The 25,231-nt window shown below is 42.1% G+C and overlaps 1 protein-coding gene across 6 annotated transcripts in view; it reads right to left on the bottom strand.

Moving 5' to 3' along the window:
- Positions 1–25,231, bottom strand: part of SPEG (striated muscle enriched protein kinase) — a 135,128-nt gene that overhangs the window by 44,590 nt on the left and 65,307 nt on the right. For 3 of the 6 annotated variants that reach the window (XM_087920609.1, XM_087920612.1, XM_087920610.1), the window contains 10 exons: positions 22,912–23,090; positions 18,157–19,514; positions 16,678–16,821; positions 15,438–15,620; positions 10,445–10,656; positions 10,111–10,199; positions 8,968–9,143; positions 4,833–5,093; positions 1,076–1,234; positions 95–284 (listed from right to left, as the gene is read on the bottom strand). In XM_087920609.1, the coding sequence (XP_087776735.1) occupies positions 95–284; positions 1,076–1,234; positions 4,833–5,093; positions 8,968–9,143; positions 10,111–10,199; positions 10,445–10,656; positions 15,438–15,620; positions 16,678–16,821; positions 18,157–19,514; positions 22,912–23,090 (2,951 nt within the window). Of the gene's footprint in view, positions 1–94; positions 285–1,075; positions 1,235–4,832; positions 5,094–8,967; positions 9,144–10,110; positions 10,200–10,444; positions 10,657–15,437; positions 15,621–16,677; positions 16,822–18,156; positions 19,515–22,743; positions 23,091–25,231 lie in introns of all 6 variants that reach the window. The other 3 variants (XM_026707894.2, XM_087920611.1, XM_087920608.1) reach the window with 2 other exon arrangements.

The raw sequence follows: 25,231 nt of genomic DNA, 5'->3' as shown, positions 1-25,231 counted from the left end.
GATCTTCATTGGATGTTTCCATAACCAATCCCCTCTCAGCCCTTTTTCTTCCTCCCCCCTCCCTCTTCCTCCTCCACCTCCACCTCCCACTCACATCTGGGAGCTAGCTGCTGGCCGCGGCTCTTCCACATACAGCTCTGCAGTGCACTCAGCTCGGCCGTGCTTGTTGCTGGCACTCACCCCGTACTGACCCTCATCCTCGGATCTCACATGCAGGATGACCAGAGAGTGGAGTCCCCCATCTTGCTGTATACGCACGGCTTCTCCCTCTTGCACAGGCTGGCCTACATCAGACACATGACAGTCAGAGTCTGACCCAAAAGGGAGTAGAAGACACAAACGGGTACCAATTAAATATAAAAGTTAAAATCTAGCATTCAGGGCCCATGGGGCTGATAATAAAATAGAGCCCTCTAGGTCTTGGACCATAATTAAGACCACTGGCAGAATACAGTGAAAAGAATCTTCTTGTTCCCTTTCCATAATCTTGAGGGGATAGAGAGAGAGATTAAAACTTTTTGGCATGGCAGCAACCATATTTTTCCTGCAACTACTGTCAGTCAGCAACTGAACATGTTCTCATTACCAACTGGTAGATTAGCAGGTCACTTACCACCCCAGAATAGAGGCCAAGCTCTGCTGAGAAATGGTTATGCCGAAAGGCCACTGCAAAGAAACATGTTAACAGTGAAGGGAAGGCTGCAAGAAGTGAATATTGGTAGTGTGGAGATTTTTGACTGCAGGAGATTTTGGTGGAATTTGGGCTCAATGATGTCTGAAGCCAGGACAATGTTTCTCCCGAAATGGTTCATAACAGATATATTTGATCACTAGGAGACCAAATACTGATTTCTGATGAGGCAGCTTATTGCAAGTCTGGCTGCAGATGTTCCCACAACCTTTTGAAAGAGAATAAGATTTAGATTCTGCAGCCTTCTGCCTCTTCACCACCAAGCCTGATCCAAGTAAATGGACAACAATCCATGTACCCTCCCTCCGTAGCCATGTTGTCTGATCTTAGAACATCTTGCAAGCCAGGGCCTCTGAACTGCAGGGGGTGGGGTGTGGGAATTACCAAAGTGGGTCCAAACGATGGTTGGTGGGGGATCCCCACTGATCTTGCAGTCAAGCCGTGCTGTTCGTCCCTCCACCACAGCCACAGTTTCCAGTTTGCGGGTGAAAAGGGGATGGCATGAAGGCCACACTGTTAGCTTGGCACTGCAGGTCAGCTCATCTGCAAAGCACAGTGGACAGTCAGCAAAGGATGCTCAGGAATTTGTCTTTTCCTTGCCTTTAAAAGCTTGGGAATCTAGAAAGACTATAGGGCAAGGAAAGCAGCTTGCTATGCAGTTGGCTTTTTCCTGGTCTTGAGTTATATGAATAAGCCTGGAAAGATATTAGGGAGAAAAAAAAGAGCCAGTTTGGTGGAGTGGCGAAGGTGGTGGCTTAGAAACCAGAAGACAATGAGTTTTAGTTCCATATTAGGCATGAAAGCCAGCTGGGTAACTTTGGGCCAGTCATTCTCTCTCAGTCCAACTCACCTCACAGGGTTTGTTGTGGAGAAAAAGAAAAAGAGGAAGGAATATTATGTGTGTTACCTGCAAATGAATACTTCAGCTTCAATCATAACAATACAAGAGCAAACAATAGATACAAACTCAAGGTTAACTTAACCTGCACCAAACTTGACTGCAGAAAATACGACTTCAGCAACAGAGTGGTCAATGTCTGGAATACTCTACCTGACTCTGTGGTTTCTTCCCCAAACCCCAAAAACTTTAACCTTAGACTGTCTACTATTGACCTCACCCTCTTCCTAAGAGGCCTGTAGGGGGCGTGCATAAGCGCACCAATTGTGCCTACCGTCCCTGTCCTATTGTTTCTTTTTATTTTTCTTATAAGTATCTATCTCATGTATTCAAAACTATCTTTTTTCTTATACCTATATCTTGTAAGCGATTGACAAATCAAATAAATACTAAAAAAAAATGTTCATCCCCTTGCATTATTTGTAAAAAATATGAAAGGCAAGGTTTTTTTATTTTAAAAATAACCTCTCTGAAAGACAAGAATATCCAGAAAATGAAATTAAATTGCTTTTATTCTTTCTGTACTCTTCTTAAATGTTGTTCTTGCCTCTGAATCCCAAATTCTTCTTGGAAAGGGAACTCTAGACATTGGCATTTGGCTATGGATCAACTCTTGTACTTTAAATTACACTTTTGCTGATACATGAAATGAAATATCTGATAAATGTTGGCATGGCAGATTGTTAGTGAGGCCAGATCAGAACTAATTTCACGGCAAACCTGCTTGGAGCATTTCTCCCAATTCAGAGCAACCCTGCTTCCATTCCTACAGAAACAGAATCCATTCATCCGGTTGTATATAGACAGACATAAAGTTTGCCAGATCCCTTCCAGCTTTCTGCTTTACAAGATTTTCCCCCTCAGTCTGGGAGTCAAATGTAAATAACGTGTAAATTTTCTCCCTCAAAGAAGCTTGCAGCTACCACTACCAAAGCAAACTTGTTTATTTAAATAATTTCATAATATTACTTCAACAAGTAATCCCTAACTCAATTTATGTATACCTAGGGTGGTCTGCATAAAAGAATGTTACAATAAAAATCAAACTGCTATAAAGCTGCCATAGCTTGTCACAAAGATGAAGGAACTTTGAAACAGGGTTTTTAGTATTTGCCACCCCTTTTTTTTTCTCATGCTACTATATTGATCCAATAATCTGTGAAACGTATTTGACCGGGACAAATTCAGATCAAAACCATGGAATGTAGTATCTTTTTCAAACCATTTTGAATTTTCTTTAAAATCTACAAACTCCCTTCAATGTGAAAAGCTCTGGATGCAATCAGATCTCTGCAATGCATTAAGCAGCTACAGAGGATCCTAAGAAGTAACTTAGATCCTAATTTTTTTTGGGGGGGGGGTATTTTGTTTTATTATTGATCAGAACTTTTGCGTGCATGTGCCAGGTGTCAGACTACAAGACAAGTTTTTCCGTGGTGAACTGACCTCCATGTTTATGGACACCTCTCCTTCCCAAAGGAATATACATCTGATTCCAGTCTTGTTTTCAATCTGTTTGATTGTTTGGTGCATTTTATTCGGGCTGTTTAGCTAAGCTACATGTTTTATACTGCTACTTTAATTCAAGACCTTACGTATTCTGTGTGCATGTACATTTTAGTATACTTGATTGTAAGTTGTCTTATGATGATTTCGGCTTCTAAAAAGCAGAATAATATTTTTTTTAAAAAAAAAATAGAAATAAGCAAGAGTGTAAAATTGTTTCCAAATAACGTTCTTTCACTCCAACTTTTTCCAATGAAATAAAAAGTTGCCAGAAAAATACGCTTAGAGCTCTAGTACATAAACTTCTAATCATGATGTTTTGTCTTCTTGTTTCCCAACTGATTTACTGCCCAGAAGGAGATATACCTAGATAGGGGGAAGGAAGTTGGCATCTTGCATAAGTAGAAGTGTTGGTTTTTAGCTATATTTGGGCACGGGTGCATCAGAAGACCAAAATACAGTCAGAAAAAAAACTCTAGATTCTGATAATGGCAGCACCTGATTGGTTTTAGCTATTTAAAAAACCCCAGACAATATTATATCTGGATAGGAGACCACTATGAAATCTCATGGTTGTGAACCAGAATGGGAAGTTGATGAAACATCTGGAAGAAGGGGGCATTCCGCACTGATAAAACTATAGATGTGCTCATGGAATCACTAGGACTTAAGCACAACCCAAAAGGGATATTGCTTTACTATCAGTGTAAGCCAGTGAACGACAAAAGCCAAATGATTTCCTCTGCAAACATGAGCTCCGGAATTTAGCCTCAGAAATAATCATCTAAACATCAATTGATAAATTTAGTTCTGGCTGTGGGAATCATTTTACTTTTCTCAGTTCAATGCCTTATTCATTGTGTAAACAAATGTCAAGGACTATCTGTATCACAAAGATGAAGAATGTAGGGCTTTTCAGCGGTTGCTAAGCTGTTCCCAGCTCCAATTCCCCGTCTTTGCGGTACAACCTTTCACAATGTACCCCGTCCACATCCATCAAACCGCAGCTCACATAATGTTACGCACGAAGGATGAAATTATTGTCCAGCATGACTGGAGGGGATGTGGTTCTTTACCAAATTGCTCTGCATCTTTCCTAAATCTGCTGATTTGAGCCTCTCTCTTTGCCCGATCTCACAAGCTAATTCTTCTCTCCAACCCCTGGCACAGAGACAGGCTACTGATTGGCATTCCAAAGGTGATGTGTGTATTTGTGGGCGGGTGTTTTAAACCATCACTGTTGCCACCCAGGAGTAAGCTTGACAGAAAGGGGAGAGAAACAAACCAGCTGGGCTTGTCCTTATACTTTTAATGGGGATTTGAAGTGGAAAAATCAGCATTAACACATTTTAAAAATAAAATTAAAAAGCAGGGATTTATCAGACAGATGGAAAAGACAGGTTTAGTGACTAGATGAGAAGTTAGCATCTCAACCCCCCCAAGTGTTCTTATCTATAGCTTAATTTAGGGACAGGATTAAGATCTCAAAGTTACAAAGTTACTCTTGGGGTTTTGCTTAATATGTGAATACAATCACTGATCGGTAAACTATGATTTGTGACTTACGAGTACGCACTGAAGAGGCATAACTTGTTACATTTGTTGTGTCAACCCAGTCAATTATGGCATAACAAATCAAGATTAAGTCAATGGTTGGCTTAGTTCAGTGTGTGAACCCTGATCCTTCCTCCTAGGTCTTCTTCACCTCTGCTTGTACAGCATTTCTACCCTCCTTACCTTTAGTTGTGCTTAACTTGCATGTGTAGATACCACTATCATCTTCATGCACAGAGGTAAGCAGCAGCTTGCACTTGCGCCCGTCAAAATGCATCTTGCACTGGAGCAGGGCAGGCTGCAGAAGGCGCCCCCGCCACAGCCAGTCCACATCCACATCCGGTGGGCCAGAAACCAGGCATTCGAAGATCGCTGCATCCCCAGCCCCCACCACCACATCCTGCAGCGGGGTCAACACTGCCAGGGAGTGTGTCTCAGGGTGCACTGGGAAGGAGGGAAAAGGAAGAGGAAATGGAAAAAAGAGAGAAAGAGATGCGTCTCTGAGCAATGGAAAAAAACGGGGACAGGATGCAAAGAATAAGGTGTGGAAAGCATGCAATGGGTATTTTATGGTTAAATTAAATTGCCATGTTGCTACAACCTTTTTGATTTGCGAAGTTAAGGCTTGGGTTATCCTACCCTAGCTGGCAACTGTTAGCACACTGCTCCCATAAAGAAGTTAAATGCAAACTTGAATGTCGTAATTATTCTCTGGCTTCAGCTGCAGATATTCACTTGCCCCATTTCCAGGCATTCAGAATGTCTGTCCTTCAAAATCACAAGGGAGACAGAAATCTTATGATCCTGCATTCTCCCAAGGCAGGGAAAATAACTGCCATTCCCCCCCTCCTTTTGGAGATGATCTTAGATCAGGGGTGTCAAATTTGAGTTCATTGAGGGACACATCAAGGTTGTTTTTGAACTTGGGGGCCAGGGTGGGCATGGACAGGGTGAACAGCTCAACATCACTCGTGTCGGGAGCACCTGTAATGGCCTGAGTGAAAACGGGCTCCAAAGCTGTTTCGGCTGCGACGGCCTCCTGCAACTGTCTTGCCAGCAAAGACGGAGCTGGAGAGTGCTGCCTGCCAAACTATTATATAGGAGCCTTGCAAGTTGGCTCAATAGCTAAGTCTACCTCACAAAAGGAAAACATTATCAAGTTTTCCAGTGAAGCCTTTCCTGAGCCAAGAGGAAATGGCTAACTTACACATTTCAAAACTGGAAAGTTTAGAGCAAAACAGAGCAATATTATATCTGTTTATGTACTCTGTTTTCAATATGTTAAATGCTATAAACAAGGCTCATTTTCCTTTCTACAAATGAACAGATTGTACAGCTGTGGAAAAGCAGCACCATTATTTATTTAGATCAATATTTCTATCCCGCACTTCAGATGCAAACAGACCAATTAATGGCTTTCTCCTAGTATAGCTAGCAACTCATTGACCACTGCAACAGAACATGAATGGAGACAAAGGAGTCATAATCCTAAGCAAACTCAATCTGAATGGGAAACCATGATGGGGTATGGAGAACACAAGAGCATGATATGGTATAGGAAGGGGACATGGGGAAAAGGGAAACGAGGATCTGTGCTAAGAACAAACCACACCGTACTTTTACCAAACGAACAGACTTTATTTCATCTACAAAAAGAGGATTCTCTACAGCCCAGCTCCTGTGAGATACTCCCAGAGTGGGAGTAGAATGATGGTAAGAGACAGCATCCTTGGCCTTCACTGAAGATGCTGGAGACCAAAGTCTAGTGGCCTCCCAGTATTTCCAAAACCCCTCACCATTCTACACAGTCCTGGGCAAAGGGGTCTTTCCTGGTCACTTTATGTTTCCCAGAGGCCGTGGTTGGATAAAAATATTGAACTAAGTGGCCTTCTAACTGAGAGGTCTTGGATGTCCAGATGTGGCCTGTTCATTTCAAAGTTACCTCATTTTAATGTGTTGGCTCCATGGATGAGCAGAAGCCTTTTGAGAGAGACCAGCAAGGAGAGGACAAGCTAGCATTCTGCTCTAAGCCCCCAGGAAGAGGTTTGGGCAAAGGCAGAGGAGGCAAAGAGACATGGACACATGAAGGAAACAGCACCACACACTGGCTACCGTGTAGGCCAGACAGCAGTGAAGGCCAGAATGAGCACTGCACACCATCAGCACCTGCATGGGGAATGCCTGGTACATAGGCATGCTGTCCACTTCTGAGATTCTGTGCCTAGCACAGAACATATGGAGATCCATCTGGATAGAAAGGTTCCTGCTCAAACTCTAAGGAGGTGCCACAGATTAAGTCAGCTTATGTAACTATAGGGAGCTCAGAACTGCTCAGACAGCTAAAGGGAGTTCCCAACTACTTTCCCACCCGTTGTGTCCCATTCCCCTAGCTGCAACCAGGCTCTGTGTCCAAGGTGAGTCTCAGCGCTGGCCATCCAGAAGCCAAGCCTTGGCAGCCTGGTTTGTTCAGTCGTGCCGGGAGCAGAGGCAACTGCCCAGGTTGTCTGGCTAGAGTGGCCCGGGGGCCAGGAGTACCTTAGCTCACTCTCCCTGTACAGACAAAAACACAGTCAGCAAGCGAAGGATTAGTGTAGCATGATGGACATAAAAGCAAAGCACAGACAAATTCATACATGCTCGATCTAAGCAAAAGATGTTCACCACAGCACAAATACATTTGTAGATACTGGCTGACAAAAGCAAATGAGTCAACACAAAGCAGTTGCACACATAAACTCTCAACCTATCTCACAGTTATCATCTTGTTCATAAAAATCAACCCCAATTGGGCAGAACACCCGATTCCCTTTCTGCTATCTTGGGAAACATTTCGTCATCTAGAAATTTTCTGCAGGTCCAAATAGTGGGTCCAGTGAGCACTTTTGCTCAAGTACTTGTAAGGGAGCCTGTTTCTATTTTCCCAAGAGTGATGCAATGAATCAAAGTAAAGGGCTAACTGTTACTTAGCAAAAGAAGGCAGCAAGAAAGTGGGTTAAAATAGACCAGGGATATCCTCAAAGGGTAGCAGCTGACTTAATGCAGAAGCAGTTATAATTTATTTATATTTCTACCCCACATTTTTAATTTGGTTAATGACCGCAAAATGGAAATAATGCAAACACTAAATTTTCTTAATTGCTGGAACAATGCGGATCCAGCTCCTTCCTAAACCAAATATGGGATCGGGCAACTGAAAACAACCTTTTTTTACTAGAAGCTACAAGAAGAGACAGACCTATGATAGCTACGCATCACCCAATTTGGGACTCCCGGCTCCCATGCATGATGGAAGATGATGCTTTATGAGAAGGATCGAAACATACTTAAGCACCTAATTCCTAGTGAGTATTTACTGGAAGGAAAGAGGCAAACCTGGCACCCACGATTTAAATAACAATAAATAAGTTGAACAGGGAAAAAAAACCTGCTAAATTGTGGGAAAATATGGTGGGGATATGAAGTCAGACCGTTTATTATGTACCCCACTTCTTGTTGCAGGTGGAACTCACCGGTGGCTGATGTAGAAGGCATCACCAAAACTGGCAATCATAGCAATGTAGTTACAGTACATTAGAGAAAGCCAGTTTGGTGTAGAAGTTAAGGCACCAAGCTAAAACTGGGAGATTATGAGTTCTAGTCCTGCCTTAGGCTTGAAGCCATTTGATGACTTGGGATCAGTTACTCTCTCTCAGCCCTAGGAAGCCAGCAATGGCCAACTACTCCCGAAATCTTGCCATAAAACTGCAGGGATTATCCAGGCAGTTTCCAGAAGTAAAAAAAACTGACTCGAAGGCACATACCCAAATGTTACATTACATATGTAACATACATAGAAATCGACCTATGAATAAAGTAATTCTTACTTCAAATTTCCCTTTTGGTAGCAAGCACAAAGTCTTACGGAAAAAAAAGAGAGAAGCTAGTACCTCTTGGACTTCCAAACGCCTTATGAGGATGACCCTGACCAATCTTCAAGGCTGTTGTGAAGATTGTCAAAGGCTATTCTATCAAAGACCCTGAATATTCAAAGCTGTTTCATAAATGCAATTAATTTTGTACTTCTGAGTGTTTTCTTTTTTTCATGTGTTCCCCATCTTTGCCCATCAAGATGGCTTTAGCCAATGGCCATAAAGCAGCTACTGGCAGCTAGAGAGATAGTACCAAGATTATGAGCAAACTGCAAGCATGTCCACATCAGGGGAGCAGGATGGTTGATGAGTGGAAGGAAGAAGCAAACATGCAGGTGGGACCTCTTAGATCATCACATGACTGGCAAAGCATTATTGTAATTCTCATGCGCTGGAATGCCCCAAAATACCTTGTATATCAAGTTTGGCTTCACATTGTCTGGTGCCATATTCATTTATGGCCTTACAGGCATAATAGCCAGCATCTGTGCATTCCACCATGCGGATATAGAGGCAGAATGATCCGTCCTCTTCTTCCACAGCAGAAATGCGCCGTCCATATTTTACTGGATGCCTGTTCTTCAACCTACAGTTCAGAACAGAAAGTCTGAAAGTCTGCATTGCTACACATTTCACCCATCTTCCATAGATAATTTGTACCCTTGTTTCTCTACCACTGCATGCCCCAGAAAAATACTGCATATTCTAGTTCTGCCATTACCCCTGTTCTGTTACATTTTTTTCTTATACTTGATTCAGGGCAGTCCAAGCCAGGAGGATAGACATTCATTTCTTTCCATTTCTTCTAGCCAACTTAATACACCTCAGATCTGACACCAATATTTTTAAAACAGGGATAGGGTACCATTTGTGCCCCATCTGATAGCAGTCCAACTTCACGTATTTCCAGAAGCACAAAACATTCATACCCTTTCCATCTACTTACTGCATCTCACAAACACAGACCAAAAGAAACGGACTTCATTATGCTTCCATTTTAAGCAACGATGGAAAATTGGTGGCTTCTTTGGTAGGGTGAAGTGGGAATAAAACAGATCAGATACCTGCATTTCTGCTGTTGCTCGCAGTGGAAATGCAACAAATTTGAATGCTAAATGTCTTTTTTGTGGCATTTTAGCACCATTGCTGAATTTTATTAGCAACAGGGATCCACGGTTACACTTTCTCAGGCATTATACCTGTTCTAAATCTTTTTCCCTTTTGCATTTCCACCATGCAGATATAAATTAACCTTTCCCATTTTGATTTAGTGCCTTCTGGAAATGAAAAACCAATAATGCAATTCTACAAACTTTTTAAAATATCATGTCAACTGACACATTGATTACGGTTGATTACTTGTGGAACATTGATGGATAAGATGGGAGAGGGAAAAATGTATAAAGGCTTGCTTGGCTAAATGCCTGAAGGCAGTTGTTATTTTGCAAGATTGGAGCAACTCCCATCGCTGCCATCTTAACTATTAAGAATAGTGTCTGGAAGACAAGGTAGGAATACTTTTAAAATCATATTGAAACATATAACCCACTTACCAATGGACAATGGGTTTGGGCTCTCCTTGCACCCGAATACGCAGGACCACATCTTGTCCTTCCAGTACCGTCTGGTCACTTAGTGCTATCTACAAAAAAGATCAGCCAGGATCATGACAATTGACAAGGGGACTTCAAAAACTTATTCCCTTCTGTCTTTCTTCGGGAATATAAGAGGCTATAGCTTGTTCCTTGCCACATGCAGCAAAAAGACCTAGATCCTACTCTGCTCACATTCCAGAGGTATATTGCTTAAACCCTTGGACCTACCTATCCAGATAGGTCAAAACTGCCAGCTTCTTTTCTTTACTCTCATGTCATTCTTTCGCCTCACCTCAAAACATGGTGCAGCCTTGAAGTTAATGTCTGTGTGTGCTGCTGCGGTTGGGCCAATCTCGGAGCAGGGTTGCACTCTCATAACAGGATGATGCTGAGGGGTGACCGACTCAGGGAACTCTTCCAAAGGGCTCAGGTACTCTTCATCTGAGGTGACAGGGCTGCTGACTTCACGGCGGGGCATCAATCGACTGTGGATCTCTGCGGGAGCTGGACAACCAGAAGAACGTAACAGTACAGATTGGGCAGAGCCCAGCAAAGTGGGAGAAAGGAGAAAACAGAGCCAAGCTAACAGCAGGCAACTGAGTCAGCCACGTATAACAAGCAAAATCTAACTTCTTAAATGACATCCCACAGTATTATCCCCACCACCACCATCCCCCAGTTCTGAGAATTAAGGTATCTGTCTGCCTTATTTTATTTTATGACTTAATTTAACTGTATCTTGGGATTTATGAGGATTGTATTTTATGATTATGATCATGACATACCAATTGTTGCTTGTATGTATACTGCGAGCTTATGCACCAGAGGCAAATTACTTATGTGTCCAATCACACTTGGCCAATGAAAAATTATATTTTAAAGAATTATATTACTAAAACTTGAAAACATGGACAAAACAAATGAGGGACTATTTGTCTGCCTGGACTCTTTCTGAAGTAACTAGAGTAATAAGTTCCCACATAGCAACAGGAATTCATCATATCAAGGATGATTACTTGCTTATAACATCTTCAAAGATTAATCAAAAAGGGCAAACTTCTTCCTCTTTTTAAAATTACTACCCTTCACAATGATAACAATACCTTTCCTGGGTTAATGCTCCCCAGTTTGGCAGAAAATTATACCAGAATGAAATTTGCTGCACTTTTTGCTAATCTGTATCTTGCCACTACTACTTCTGTCTCAAGGCACTGCGATCACCCAACTTCTCTCCATGAATAAAGGATTTTGCATAGTTTCTAAGGCAGTGCTGGAGTAAGGAGGGAAGTGCTATTGAGCTTCAATACAGCTAAGGACCACTTAAAACCCATCTCATTCATAAACCTGTGGATTTCAAGAGTGTATCAAGGGGGCATGGCAAGGAAAAAAATATGTTGATATGTAATATTTATGCCATTATTCAGTGCAAGTGAGGAAAGCCCATAGTCCCACACAGGATCAGGTTCTTCAAAAATGTATTTTTCTTGAAACATAAGAAAATTAAGGCATAATCTGCTCAGATCTCACACAATGTCTTATCATATAAAAAGTAAAATTATGTGTCCTCCATAATTCCCTATTTTACTATGTGAGACACAATTATATTTTCAACTCTTCCCATGTTAATTTCCCTACTTGACTATTACCAGAGAATGGTGATGGAGAGAAAGTCAGGAAGGCAGCCACAGTATAATATAACAATCCCTCTTAACACAAACATTGGCCTGAAGAGCCTAAGCTAGATTGGCTTTGTTGCTTTTACTTTATCCCTTTTCCAGGATATTAGACGCCAGTTTTCTGCCTCTATTCAAGCCCAATGGCAATATTTCCTTTTCTTTGCTCTGAACTATTCCACTGGGTTTTAGGATGCAGTTAGGTATGCTGTAAGAAAAATGCCCACCTTCAAGCATCCCCACAGGCCATTGTACTGGTACTACCACAAAAAACAATACCTTAACAAGACTATTTTCATTTCTAGTAAAAGAAATCTAATGGTTGACGTGAAGCAGAACAACAAAATCAGAAACGTTATACGATATGCAATCCTCCCAAAATCTGGATACTTCATAGTTGAGAGGCTCACATGTTGAAATGCTACCCCACTAGAAAAGTAATCCTACCCATGTATGTACAAAAATTTTATTTCAGAGGAAAAGCTAATGCTAAACAGTCTCTCCTAAATATACCAGCATTTCACAAACAGGTAGGGTTTTTTGCTAGAATATGGCAGTACATTTAAACATGTCATTTTCTCCATGTAGATCCTTGTGATTATTCAAACATTTCCTAGTAAGACCTTTGTCTGGAGTGATGAAGACCTTATGCAGATTTCATCCACATCGCTTCAAATTTATTATTTTTTTTGTAAATAAATTCAGACTCTCATCCAATTACTGAAAGGTCAGAGTGCTAGTTAACAATCAGGAAGTCTCCGTAACAAGTCAAGGTTCCTCAATCAGACCTAATTTAGTCAGCAGCTATGAGGACTACCAAGTATTGGGAGAAATACCAATGTCCTAAATTCCCCCAAGCAATGTATTCAGGGAAGTGCACAATACTATTGTCCATTTTTACACATCACTTCAGATTTCACACCAGCAGAGTTGACTCACATTCAGTAACCATTTGCAGCCAACTTCAAGGACATGGCAATAAGTAGTTTTTTAAAAGATCTTTTTATCTTGCCTTTATTAGTTTTTATGAATAACTTATGGCAGCAAACATATCTAATACTTATCCTCCTGCTATTTCCACAATATTATAAAATGTTGGGCTGAAAGAGAGGGACAGGCCCAAGGTCAGATGGCTTTCAGGCCTAAGGCAGGATTAGAACTCACTGGGCCCTGGTTTCTAGGCCAGCACCTTAATCATAACACCAAACTGGTTTTATTTTTTACTGCATACAAAATAAACAAGATATCAGCTTATGTAAAGTATAGGAATGAAATATGCGCATATGTCTGGAGAGAGGCATCAGAAGATTTAAATCATAAACCCTGCCTTTTTTATTGTATTTTAGCTATTATTTTCTCAACCCAGAAGGGCAACATCCACAACAGTTCCTTATCTAGCCATAGTTCAGGCCTTGTTGATGTCAGTCCTTATGCATGGGTATAAAATCAGAAACAGCTTCTAATGTAAATCTGATGTGGCTAAAACATCATGTGAAAATGTCATCCTTTCAAGAGCTACCTGCATGAATTAATCAACAAAATCTAATATGATCAAATTACGATTTGGCATAAAGCAGCGGACCTTTAGAACAAATGCATAAAATTATGTAATCCTCTGAATTATAGAACCTATTTGCGGTAAGGCCTTCACTGTGCAAGGAACAATGTAAGCGCTGTCAACAACACCTTCTGGTAAAATATTTCAAAAGATACTACAGCCAACGCTTTCAGAGGGTTTCATTATTCATGGCTGGGTGGCAGAAGGAATTACAGCCAAACCATATCAGCAAAGAAAAAGATATCAGCCAAGAATAGGGCACTCCAATCTTGGGTACTAACATTATCTGTTCATATTGGCAGCAGCATTTTTTGGCATGCTGTCCCTGAAAAGGACCAAGGTGACATTAATAGTTTGGACAATGAAAGCTTGTACTGCACTGGTAGAGCAGAGGGGGATAGTTCTGATGAAGAACTTGATGGGAGAATCCAGCATAACAGATATAGTTGGGAGCATCATATCAGGAGAAAGCAGAGTATTGTGATACTTCATGGCAATACTATCCAAAGCTGCCCTATAAAAACAATAGGGAATTATTTAAAAAAATATTATTTATAGGGATAGAGAAACAGGGAGGAGCAATATACTGATTCTACCTAAGATCCAAAGACTATATGACTGCTTCTCAACTCTTCATTAAAACTGAGTAGAAATCTGAGTATTTTCCTCAGAGGATTACCCCCTTGCAACTTGGAGAAGCTGTGCTGTAATTTCCTTCTTCCCCAACTCATCACAAGTAAAAAAGATTGGACTGCAAATCTCTCACAGTTTGATGTACCCCAGCAGCAAGTGAAGATAATCAGTTCACAAAGCATACTAAACCCTATACCTGAGATTTAAAAAAAAGAAACCATTTCATCTAATATGCCTTGCCCACAGAAAGGATATCTTGGCTTAACATGACAGCCATGTTTAAACAACAATATACTAAGGTATATTGCATCAAACTGTAACTATGTTGTGTTCTATATATACTGCCTTATTATTGAAGGCTTTGGAAATTCATTGCGGTGGTTTTTTGCTTTTTGGATATGCGTTTAGCTACTACACATTCCTTTCCCTTAGTCCAGATGAATACAAAGGTGTACTGAAAACAAAACAGACTTTCCTTCGGTGCTTCCCGCGATTTCCTAAATCCACTTTCAGTGAATAAATCCCAACTCCAAATTAAGCTCACGACTGCAACGCTATGCAAACATACCTGAAGTTAAACGTCATTTAACCCAGCGGGCCTTACTTCTGTGCAAACGAGCACAGGATTGCGCTGCTGCAAGAGCATCGGAAAGAGACGGCGCGTCCCTCCTGCGCCGCAAGTGCCGGCAGCAAGCGGACCTCTCGCAGACATCGCCGGTTGTGCGCTCGCTTTGAAATGAATCCCCGTTACGAGCTGAAGCCCCGGTTTTCTTTATAGGCGATCTCCGCCACGAGGAGAGAAACGAATCCGGCTAACGGCGTGGAGGAGAGGCGCCCGAGCCGGGCCAGCAGCCAGCGCGCAACTCCTTCCCTTCGCTCCTCAGCCGAGGGCGGCGTCCGATCTTCAGACAACCAGCCCAGCCCCGCCGGTCCCCTTGCTCACATTTCAGACCAATCCATGGAGGGGCTGAATTGCATCCTTTCACAAAGTTTACTCGCACGTGCCCAGAAACCGCAACTCTCCGCCCCGAACTGTAGAATTGGCGGGCCAGGAGCGATAAAGACGTCAGGCCAAGAGGCAGCGATCCCCGCCCTTCCCAATCCCGCCACCTCTGCTCTGTTGGAGCCGGTCGTCTCTTCCTTCCCTCTTCAGAGCCTGCTGGCTGTTCGTCAGACAGCCTAGCCTAAACCGAGCCTTGTAGGGTAAAGGCAGCCTCATGCCTCGTTATTCAGCAGGAGCAGAAATGCTGGCCTAAGCGCTCCCCAACCAGGACACTGAGAAAACAAGCCTGACGCTGCTTCTCACATGCTGATGTGGGAATATGAACCTCTTAACTCCTCTGGCCTTAAGGCACCGGCCTGGCTGCAGCCTCCGGGGCAGTCTGGTTGCTCTGCCACCTCCCCCCCGCCTTTGCCCTTACCTGGCCGCACAGTTAAGATGGCGCTGCAGCAGGTCTCAGCCACCTCGTTGTTTGCACAGACAGTATAGAGGCCGGCATCAACCATGCGGGCACTCCTAACCAGCAGAGTGTGGCGTTCGCCTTCCGCTTTGATGGGACGAGCAGTGCTGCTCCGAAAGGGGATGCCATCTTTTCGCCAAGACACTGTAGAAAAGACCCATAGTGGATGGAGGTGTGGTATAAGTGTAATCTAAGAATTAGTCTGCATTTGTCAAACAGTTTTAATTGCCTAAGGCAGTGGTCTCCAATCTTGGCAACTTTTAAGACTTGTGGACTTCAATTCCCAGAATTCCTCAGCCAGCTTTGTTGGCTGGAGAATTCTGGGAGTTGTAGTCCACAAGTCTCAAAGTTTCCAAGGTTGGAGACCACTGGCCTAAGGAATTGTTGGTTATGAAATTGCACATCATTCTGCCTTCTCTGCATTTCATCAAGAGACAGTCGGTATGTGTTTATCTTCTGTCTTTTTGCTAGAACATTTCCATGTCTTCATGAAGGTGGTGTCAACAGAACATATAATTTTTGTTGAGGGCAACATGTAGACTTTGTGGAGGACTGTGGAAAGCTGAACTTGACTGAGGCAAGTGGAAAAGTAGGAATGATCAAAACGTAAAGTAGGGGTGCACAGAATATAAATCATGTTTTTAATCCATTTTTCATAAGTTGATTATGTTCCTCACCTCAACACATGTGATTCACTGCTGAGTTTAATTTTAATATATATCAACAACAGCAGTTCATTGCTAACAGATAAGTAACCCTTGCCACAGGTTTGGGTATGCACTTCTCTCAGCAGATTACTTTTTATAAGGATAGTGCTCTTTTGAAATAATAATTGTAATACATTTTCATTCTGAGGAAAAGCTAAGAGTGAAACCCAACAGACAAAGTCTATTTTCCATATGTAAGGTGAAGCAGGATGGGATGTACCTTGGAAGTAGCTCAGAAATGTAAGTAAAATAAAAATAAAATCAGAAAACTGAAAAACTTGGTGAGATCACCTTGAGCCGTGTTCCTAAGGACCTTTATCAATGCAAATTGGACAATATTATGTATATAAAAATAATGATTGAATTAATAGAGTGTTTCTTATACATGTGGAAATAGACAATGGTGGAAATAGACAACACAAGATAATTAGAGAGCTAGGAACAGATAGTCCTTCAACCTCCACAGATTCATAATTTGCTCTGTGTGCATTTACCTTGTGGAGAAGGGTTGCCTGTGACAATGCATTTGAACAGCACCTCAGTCCCAGCTATGACGACTGCATCATGGATTGGGATTTCAAAGATGGGAGCCTCCAGGGGATCTTCACCCGCTGAGGTGTAGGAATCATCAGAAGATTCTGCACAAGATGATGGAGAAACAGTGGTTACTAGAAGATTAGCAAGGAGGAGGGTTAAGAGTCTGCAGACAGATTTTGCACTCTGCTTGCATGAGGAATGTATTAAACCATAGCATCTTTTCACAATAAGGAAGATAAGGGACTGCTTCCAAAATAATTTCCTGAGGGAATCCTTATTTTGGCTGGCATAGATGCTCAAAGCCCTTAATCTCCTTCAGTATGTCTCCAGTTTTTGAATCATAATTCTTGATGGGATGCTACCCTGCTGTAACCACTAAGTCCCCCAAAGCAATAAAGCTGGCTTATCACATTCTAAGTTACATATCACTTTTTAATTAGGTGGAAAGGCATACGACTCATTTTTAGTAATATATATTAGTGTATAAAATAGAGTGGAAGGCAAAGAAAATCATTCAGTCTAGAAATATAGAATTACTGATAATATTGTTACCGCATTTCTTGAAGCCAATTCGCCTAATTTGGACAATATGCTTGGATATTGCTTCACAGTGGCAACCAATTTTATACCGCACAGCAGTGGTCCCCAGCCTTTGTGGCTTGGTGGCCCAGCTGTGGGGGAGAGAGAGGAACCGGGCTGCCTGAGTGGCGGGCTGGCATGCATATGCACAGTCCTTGTGTGAGTGGCAGGCCGGCGCACATGTGTGCAAGTGCCCACTAGCCCAGCACTTGTGCAAGTTGAGCAGGTCAACTACCCAATTCCAAATAGGTCACAGTCCAGTAGTGGGGACCCCTGCTTTACAGTCCTTTTTTTCCCTCCTGCTTTTGTTTCTAACCCTCCACACAATTGATGAGTTGTATTCTGATTCAGAACTCTTTAGTCTTCTTACCATTTGGAGCAGCGTTCAACAATTTCTACTGTATTCCTAAATCTGAATTATAATTAGCAATAACAGCGAATAACTAAAAGAACCTAGCAGGACACAAACGTTTTCATCTTCACTCACACAAGAAAATCAAGAGCCTTGGCAGCAAAACTCTCTTTTTAAAACAAATAGCTGAAGTGCAATTGGACTCATGCTTCACACAGGCAGCTAAAAACAAGGGAATATTGTTTAAGAGTTAAAATCTATATAGAGAACCCAAAAAGGTGGACAGATGGGAAAGTGAAAAAAATGAGGGAGGGAAGAGATGAGCACAAGTGTGACCTCAGCATTTACTAATTCTTTTCACAAGTGCATCCTAGGAACCTAGGATGCGATGACACCAAGGGCATCTTCATGTTGTGTGGGAAGATAAACCATGAGGAAAGCATTTCTGCCTGGCTTTGTCAGTTTCTTTCCCAATAGATCCACAAAACGTACTCTTATTCCCTACCTGGTTCTGGTGACATTTGTCGGGACCGTCGGCCTTTGCCTCTGCTTCGTGCACTCTTCCCTTCTTGAGGTTGCAATGTATTGTCCTTTTTTTCTAACACTTTCCCAATCTTTCTGTCGAATTCTCTACTTGTACCATGGATCCCTGCCTTGCTTCTATCTGGGCCAGTTTCTGTCTTGGTCCAGGATAGAGAATGTCCATCCTGCCCCAATTCCCATTTCCGGCCATGTGAGGCTTCATTTAGACCCTTTGATTCATAGCTGACTTTTGCTGCGTTCAGAGGGCCTTTATCCATGCCATCCTGGCTATTTAAAGCTGATACCAGCAGCAAGTTTTTCTGCCCCCCTGGAACAGCATGGGAGAGTAGACATTGCTCCACCTTGTGCCGCAGATCTTGACCATTCAGTTCCGGTTCCTTTTGACCTCTCTTCCGTTCTCCCATCTCCTCAGTCATGGCTGCATTCCTTGACAGAAACTTTTGGGGTTTTTTGGGTTCATCCCTGGGTCCCACTAATCCCACACTGGACAGAACCAGTTGCTGTACACCATGTGCATTTTCTGTAGCTGAGAAAACTTTCATTGGTTTAAGTTTCCGTGGTGGTGGAACCCTGGGGACAGATGACTCAATTGCAGTGGGTGACTTGAACAATTCTTGGGATCGCCGCAGCTGCTGTTGAGAGACAGTGCGTTTGATGCGCCCCAATTCTTCAGTGAACCTTTGTTCCAGGTCATGCACATGACTGGAGAAGCGGCCACGCTCATCCAAAGAGGCTGCTTTCTGATGGAAGATACGACGCCGAGAAAATACATCTCCAAATTCTGAACGAATATCCTCTTGAAGGTCTTCATGAGAGCCAGCTGAGAGGAAGGGACTGGCATCATCAAAACCAGCCTGGTCAAAAGAACGTGACTTGCGTAAGGGTTGCCATGTGTGGCCTACAAAAGGATTATCATTCTGTTCCAGGCTTTTCCTCCGCTCTTCAAAAAATTTGAGCTTGTCAACAATTTTGGAGCCTGATCTTGGCAGTTTGGGGGATGGGCGAAGGATGGACACACGGCTGGAAGCCTCACTCAGTGGTGTCTGGGGCCGTGACTCTCCTGTGCCAACCTGAGAGTAGCCAGATGATTTAGGGTGCTTCAACTTCTCATCAAATTCCTCAGATGCCGTGTCTTGGAACTCATTGGGCATCAAGAGTTTTCTGCGAGGAACCACAGGTGGTGTGGTACCATGGCTGGTTTCAGGTGGCTGGACTGGACATTGCCCTACTCGGGGGGTTACTGGGCGTTGGAGAATATCTGTGCTGGTTTTGCTGTTGCTGTTGGCATCATCCCTTCGATATCCACCATGGGGGAGGCTGCTGTGGTTGGAAAATAAGATAACATTTGCTAAGGGAGGAGATCCTGCAGAAATCAAGGGAAGTGAGCAAAAAGAATTAGATACTTATAGGAACAATGAACTGTGATTGTGAGGATCAGGGCTTGCAATGACATCTGAGTTCAAATTACCAAGGTGAAAGAGAAAAGGGGCAAGGAAATTGTCATTTCGTTGAGAAGAAAAACAGCTGTGACTATATCTTACCTGAATATATTAGCCTAAACTGAAATCTTAGTTCTATGAGAGTTTGTTTTTCCGCAGCTTTGGAGTCATTAAAATATTAAAATCTTGCAGTGCTTCAGATTCAGTTATGTATGTAAAGCTGATTTGGTGCATAGGAAGAAGTGAATTCAGCACTTGTCTGCAACTCTTTAAAAGAACTCTCTTTTCCTGACTTTTGTGATTCCAGAAAAAGATGCAGTAGGTTTAATAAACTGCAGGCCTGTACCTATACCCACATCTTTTTGGAAATGACTAACTAATACCGCACAGCCCTAATAAGTATGTACAAAAAGGGACACACTTATCTGACTTCTTCTATATCATGTATTTTAGCCAGCTATGTAAGTCTCCAAGGTCTATTCCTTCCACATCTAACATCCTGTAATTTGTATTAAATATTGATTGGCTATGCTTCCTAACCAAGTTTTTGTTCCCATTGAACAATATCATACTATGATTAATCCAGGGAGAATCCATCTCTCAATCTTATTTGGTAAATGTGATACATTCAGTTAGTATCCAAGCTTGAAGCAATATCTGTAAATCAGTTCAGTGGTGATATATCAAATTACTGGGGGTAAGGCTGGGTTGAGTTTTCTGGAAAGGGGAAATCCCTTGCACGGCCAGAAGGTCAACACATAGGACAATACATAGCTGCATCCTTTTCAAACATGTTTTTTCTTACAAGACACAATTAATTCAATGGTACATACAAACAGACATTCATTCCAATATCATCTTAAGCTGTTCCAAGAAATTCAGATATGCACACAAACAAGGACAATGGTTCATGTGTATATAATATCACAGCCTTTCCTTCACTTTGTTATAGCCAGCAGGTACTGTTGATGATAAGCATGAGGAAAATATGGGAAAAGCAACCTTATGGAAGGAAGAAGTGGTAAATAATGGAATCTTTAAGCAACACCCGTTCTTCTAGATATATAACTTAGTTCTTAGTTCTACTCACAATTAGACTCCAACTGTATTTTTACTGCTTTTTCAGTTTATCAGCTTTACTATCATTTTCAGAACCTACCAAATCTTATTTTTCATTTGTAAGAAAAAGAGCTGGCCACTTACTTTCTTGTTATAACAGAGTAATGAAGAATAAAATCTGTGGGCTGCGTATGCTAATAGCTCAGAGTTAAAGAGAATGTTGAGAAATTTGGCCATCTTAACAAACTCTTGATTTTACTTCCTTACCTTGCTACCTTTTCATTGAGGTCATCTGGAGCTTTATTTGTGCCATGGGGTCACCGATAAACCTCCAAGTGGCCTCAACAACTCTCAGAAAGAATGCTAATGACCAGATGACTGCAAGGAATATAAATCCTTTCATTCTCCTCCATTCAGTCAGAACTAAAGAAGCTTCTTGGATGAGAAGTGAAACAGTTTCCAGGAAAAACCAAGAAAGTCCAGTTGCCTTTTGAAAAAGTGTTTTTGTGCAATGTATATAGGAGGCTGGCCTGCTGTGACAGTCATAATTTGGGGAGCAAAAGTCATCCCAAATAGGAATTCCACGGGTAGGGAATGCCAACTCTTCTCCTACTGGTAGTTCTGTAAAATTCCATTTACTTCTTTCAAAGAAATGTTTCTTTATGCTTGATTTAAATATTCCATCCTTCCACACAGGGATCCATGTAAGCTGCGAACACATTATGTGGCTCATTTGATGCCAGCTGCCAAGCACAGGCAATTTGCTGCAAACTATCAAAAATCCAGGAAGCTAGTCACCCTTAGCCTTCTCCTGGTACTTCAGGAATATTTGTTTTTGTCCATTTTTGTGTTTGTAGGGAAGAGTAGTTACATGCTCAAAGCCAGAAAAGCTCATATCTCTCCACAGTGCAATGAGAAAAATGTCCCTGTGTATTTTTCTTACAAAGTTCTCTGTCTTTCCTTTCCCATCTCAATCCAAAAAGTGTCATCTCTGTTGAAGTGTGGCTTTGCCAGAAGGAAACATGGACTTATAATACTTTTTATATGCCCAAAATCAGCTGGATTGTGGAGTGTAAGAGCTTATGAATTCTATAAAATGATTTGATTGCTTTCTCTGATCTGGTATACATTTTCTAAAGATATTGCCAAGTTGAACACCTGAAAATAATAGGTGGCTAATGTTAGCAGATCAGTAGTTAAACACCCTTTGAGAATTCACTTATTTCTTTTTCTTGCATTATCCTATCTAAATTAACTTACGATCAACCCAATTTAAACATACATTCCACTGAAATGTGGGGTATTTAAATTTAAATTTCATATAAAATACATGTAACTTATGTGCCCTTAATATAGCCTAAGATACAAATTTATATTGCCTGCTTGTTCATGTGCAAAGATACCCAGGCATTTGTAGACTGAAATGACTCATCTAGTCATGACGATGTTTTTGTTAGCTCCCTCCACTATCATCAGCCATTTTAAGATTAAGGCAGTTTACCACGCTTGAATTCAAATCAGAATATAGCACCACAGTTTGATAGATATTTGTTATATATATATTTTCTTTGGATTTTTTTTTCCTTTTTAGTCTGAAATGTGAGGTTCAATGATAATAATGCAGGAACTAAACTACAAAAGCAAAGGAAGAGAGCCAGGATGGAACTGATAGGGGAGATGACAGGCTTGGGTGGTTAGGAATGGTAATACCTACCTCTGTAATTTGTGTGTGTGTGTGTGTGTTTCTCACAACCACAATCTTTAAGAGTGATAGCAGGACTGTAAGGGTAAAGAAAGAGACTGCAACAAAGGAGGCAGTAGCAGAATAAATGACATCAGAGTATAGGAGGCTTCAATGGGTTCAGAGTGCAGTCAGGGCTGTGAAAGGAAGGTGCTATAGAAGTGGGGGTGGGTGGGATTGGGGTTAAGATGAAGGGGCTCAGGAGGGATCTAGTGGCGCATAATTGGGGACTATGACTGGGGGTTAGGGAAAATGATGGTCCCAGCACAATGGCCCCTGCACCCCACTCCACGGCCCCGTGGCTACTTACACGTGCAGGGAGAGGGCACGGCCCCGGTACAGGCTGAAGGCACTGCCGTAGGGGTCGCTCCCCAGAGACAGGCTGTCCTCGGTCCCCGGGCCCACACCAATCAGCTCCGCCCGTGATGCCCGTACCAGCGGCTCCACCCCCAGGTGCCGGGCCTCGGCAGGTGCTTGCCTTGGAATGCTGGGGTGTAGATAAGGTCCTCTCGCTGGGGGCCCAGCCTCTGGATCCTTTTCCAATACTGTGGTCTGGCTCTCTGACCAGCTGGCCTGCTCATCTGGATGGGAAAGACCGGGCGCCGAGGTTGGCGTTGTCTTCATGGAGGCATCCACCAGCGTGTCCGACTCCCCTGCCGGAAAGACAGTCAAGACCTGATCAAAGGGGCTGGGAACTGCCTTTCCTCTGAGGAACAATGCAGCCTTGGGCTAAAATTGGGAAGCCCCCGGCAGTAAAATAAGTATTGTTTTAATGACTGAGAAACACTGATCTCAAAACAGAGGTGAGAGGAGCATGAAAGTATCTCAGGAAACGAAGTGCTGAGAACAACAGAGTAATAGCTGCACTGAAGGTTGGCTAGAGATCAGGAGGGAGGAAGCTCACCCAGAGCATTCAAGACATTCCAAACACCTCTGCATTTCTCCTCCCAACCCCCCACATTAATAGCTGTCAAGCCAAATTCCCCAACCTTTCCAGCTTTGCCGACTGGAACAGGGGGAGAGGAGATGATCCCATGCAAGCAGTCGGCGTAGGCGCCTGCCGCTAGTGCAAATGGAGTGCGTGTGCATTTGTTGGTTGGGTCTTCACACAAGTGGGGGATGCATGCATGTGCACATGCTTGCTCACCACTTCTGCAGCTCGCTTCCGAATGGCTCAAGCCCTCAGGCTAAGGGCTGGGGACCCCTGGTGTAAAGCGTTTATTGATATTTATGCTTTACGTATATTGTGCTGGCTGGGGAAATTATTTTTATATCAGTGCAGCTAATGATGATCTAAGCTGTTCCTTCGTGGATTGGCTGTGAAATAAGGACAACATTGTGGGAATAAAGGGGAGATGTGGTATTGGGAGGGCACACTTGTGTTGTGAACCCACTACTAGTTCACCTACTGAGAGTACCTTTCCAATATTATCTATTTTGGATAAGTACAGAGTTGAATTCAGCAGGGAGGAATCTTCAGTCCACATATAAATTAAACACCACTAGGCACTGAGGGTTATTTTGCTCAATACCCATGCTTTTAAATGACACAGAGATGATGAAAAGAACGGCTGGCCTCTCTTATAACGGATTAGGGCTCAGTAAAAAGAATATTGAGAAAGCATAGAAAATACCATCTTCAAAATATTTCAGGGGGACTGATCCAAAAAGAGGGAAGGATGGGATTTATCGATTAATTCATTTAGGAAATTCCATTATCATGGAGTTGCTACTGAGAACGTTTGCTTTATTTTGATCTTTGAGTGCATAACCAAAGGCATTTAAGACTTTAAAGAAACCAATCTATCATGCTGCATTAAAAAGCAGCAGGAAATGTGCTTACCAAAAGATATCCTTAGCAAGTCATTTCTGGACGACATCCTATAGAAATATGTGCTCTGGTTTCCAAATCTCAGAGCAAAGCCCTTATGCGATTTTATTTGTTAATGCTATCAGTGAGGGAACTCACTGTCTCTCTCACTTTCTCTCTTTTTCTTTCTCTCCATGACCAGCAAAACAAGAATTAAGGCTCCATTTCTTGGCTGTACTGACTTATTATGATAATTTGTTCATCTGCTGTATATATTTATTTTTCTACTGTTTTGAAGTGTTTTCATTGTTTTAAAATTGTTCACCACCCAGAATTCCCGAGTTGAGCTTGGCAACAATAGAAAAATAATTGAATAATTAGCACAGCAAAATAATAACAGCAGAAAGAGTCCCTGAAGATGTTTTGGGGATGCACAATTTTGAATTTCTGAGTATAGATAAGAACATAGATAAGGGTAAAGAGGACTATTTCTACAATAGAATATTTGTTCGTCTAGACCATGATTTCTCCTCCATTGGCAATAGCTTTCCAGAATCTCAGGTAGAAATTCTCTTCCATTCTTTGGTATTTAATCCTTTTGAATGTAAATGTTAGGAAGTGAAAGGGGAATCTTTTCCATGCAATAACACATTCAGTTACTGGCTGTGGTCCTTCTCGTTGATGAAAGTCACAACAGTTGCTCATTTGCATTGTTTACTTGTGTGTTATACTGTATATCATCTCTCTTTATCAGAACAGTTTGATGCCTGATGCTTGATTTTCCAGTTTTTGAAAACCGCAAAGTCTGTAGGGACAGTACTGTTACTTTCCTTAAAATAATGAATAGCTCATTCACCCAATTGTATGGATATACAGTATCTAGGAGAACACTGAATTGGCAGCTAAATTTAATAACTGACTTGGTGGTCTCACCCCTTGATAATAAACCAGATTCTATCTATGTAACCATGTCCCTTAAAATGGCATG

The sequence above is a fragment of the Pseudonaja textilis genome, chromosome 1 (assembly GCF_049901715.1).
Source record: "Pseudonaja textilis isolate UNSWEBS1 chromosome 1, rPseTex1.2, whole genome shotgun sequence".
Lineage (NCBI taxonomy): Eukaryota > Metazoa > Chordata > Lepidosauria > Squamata > Elapidae > Pseudonaja > Pseudonaja textilis.
The sequence above is the reverse complement of the archived record's forward strand: the minus strand, read 5'-3'. Positions and strand labels throughout refer to the sequence as shown.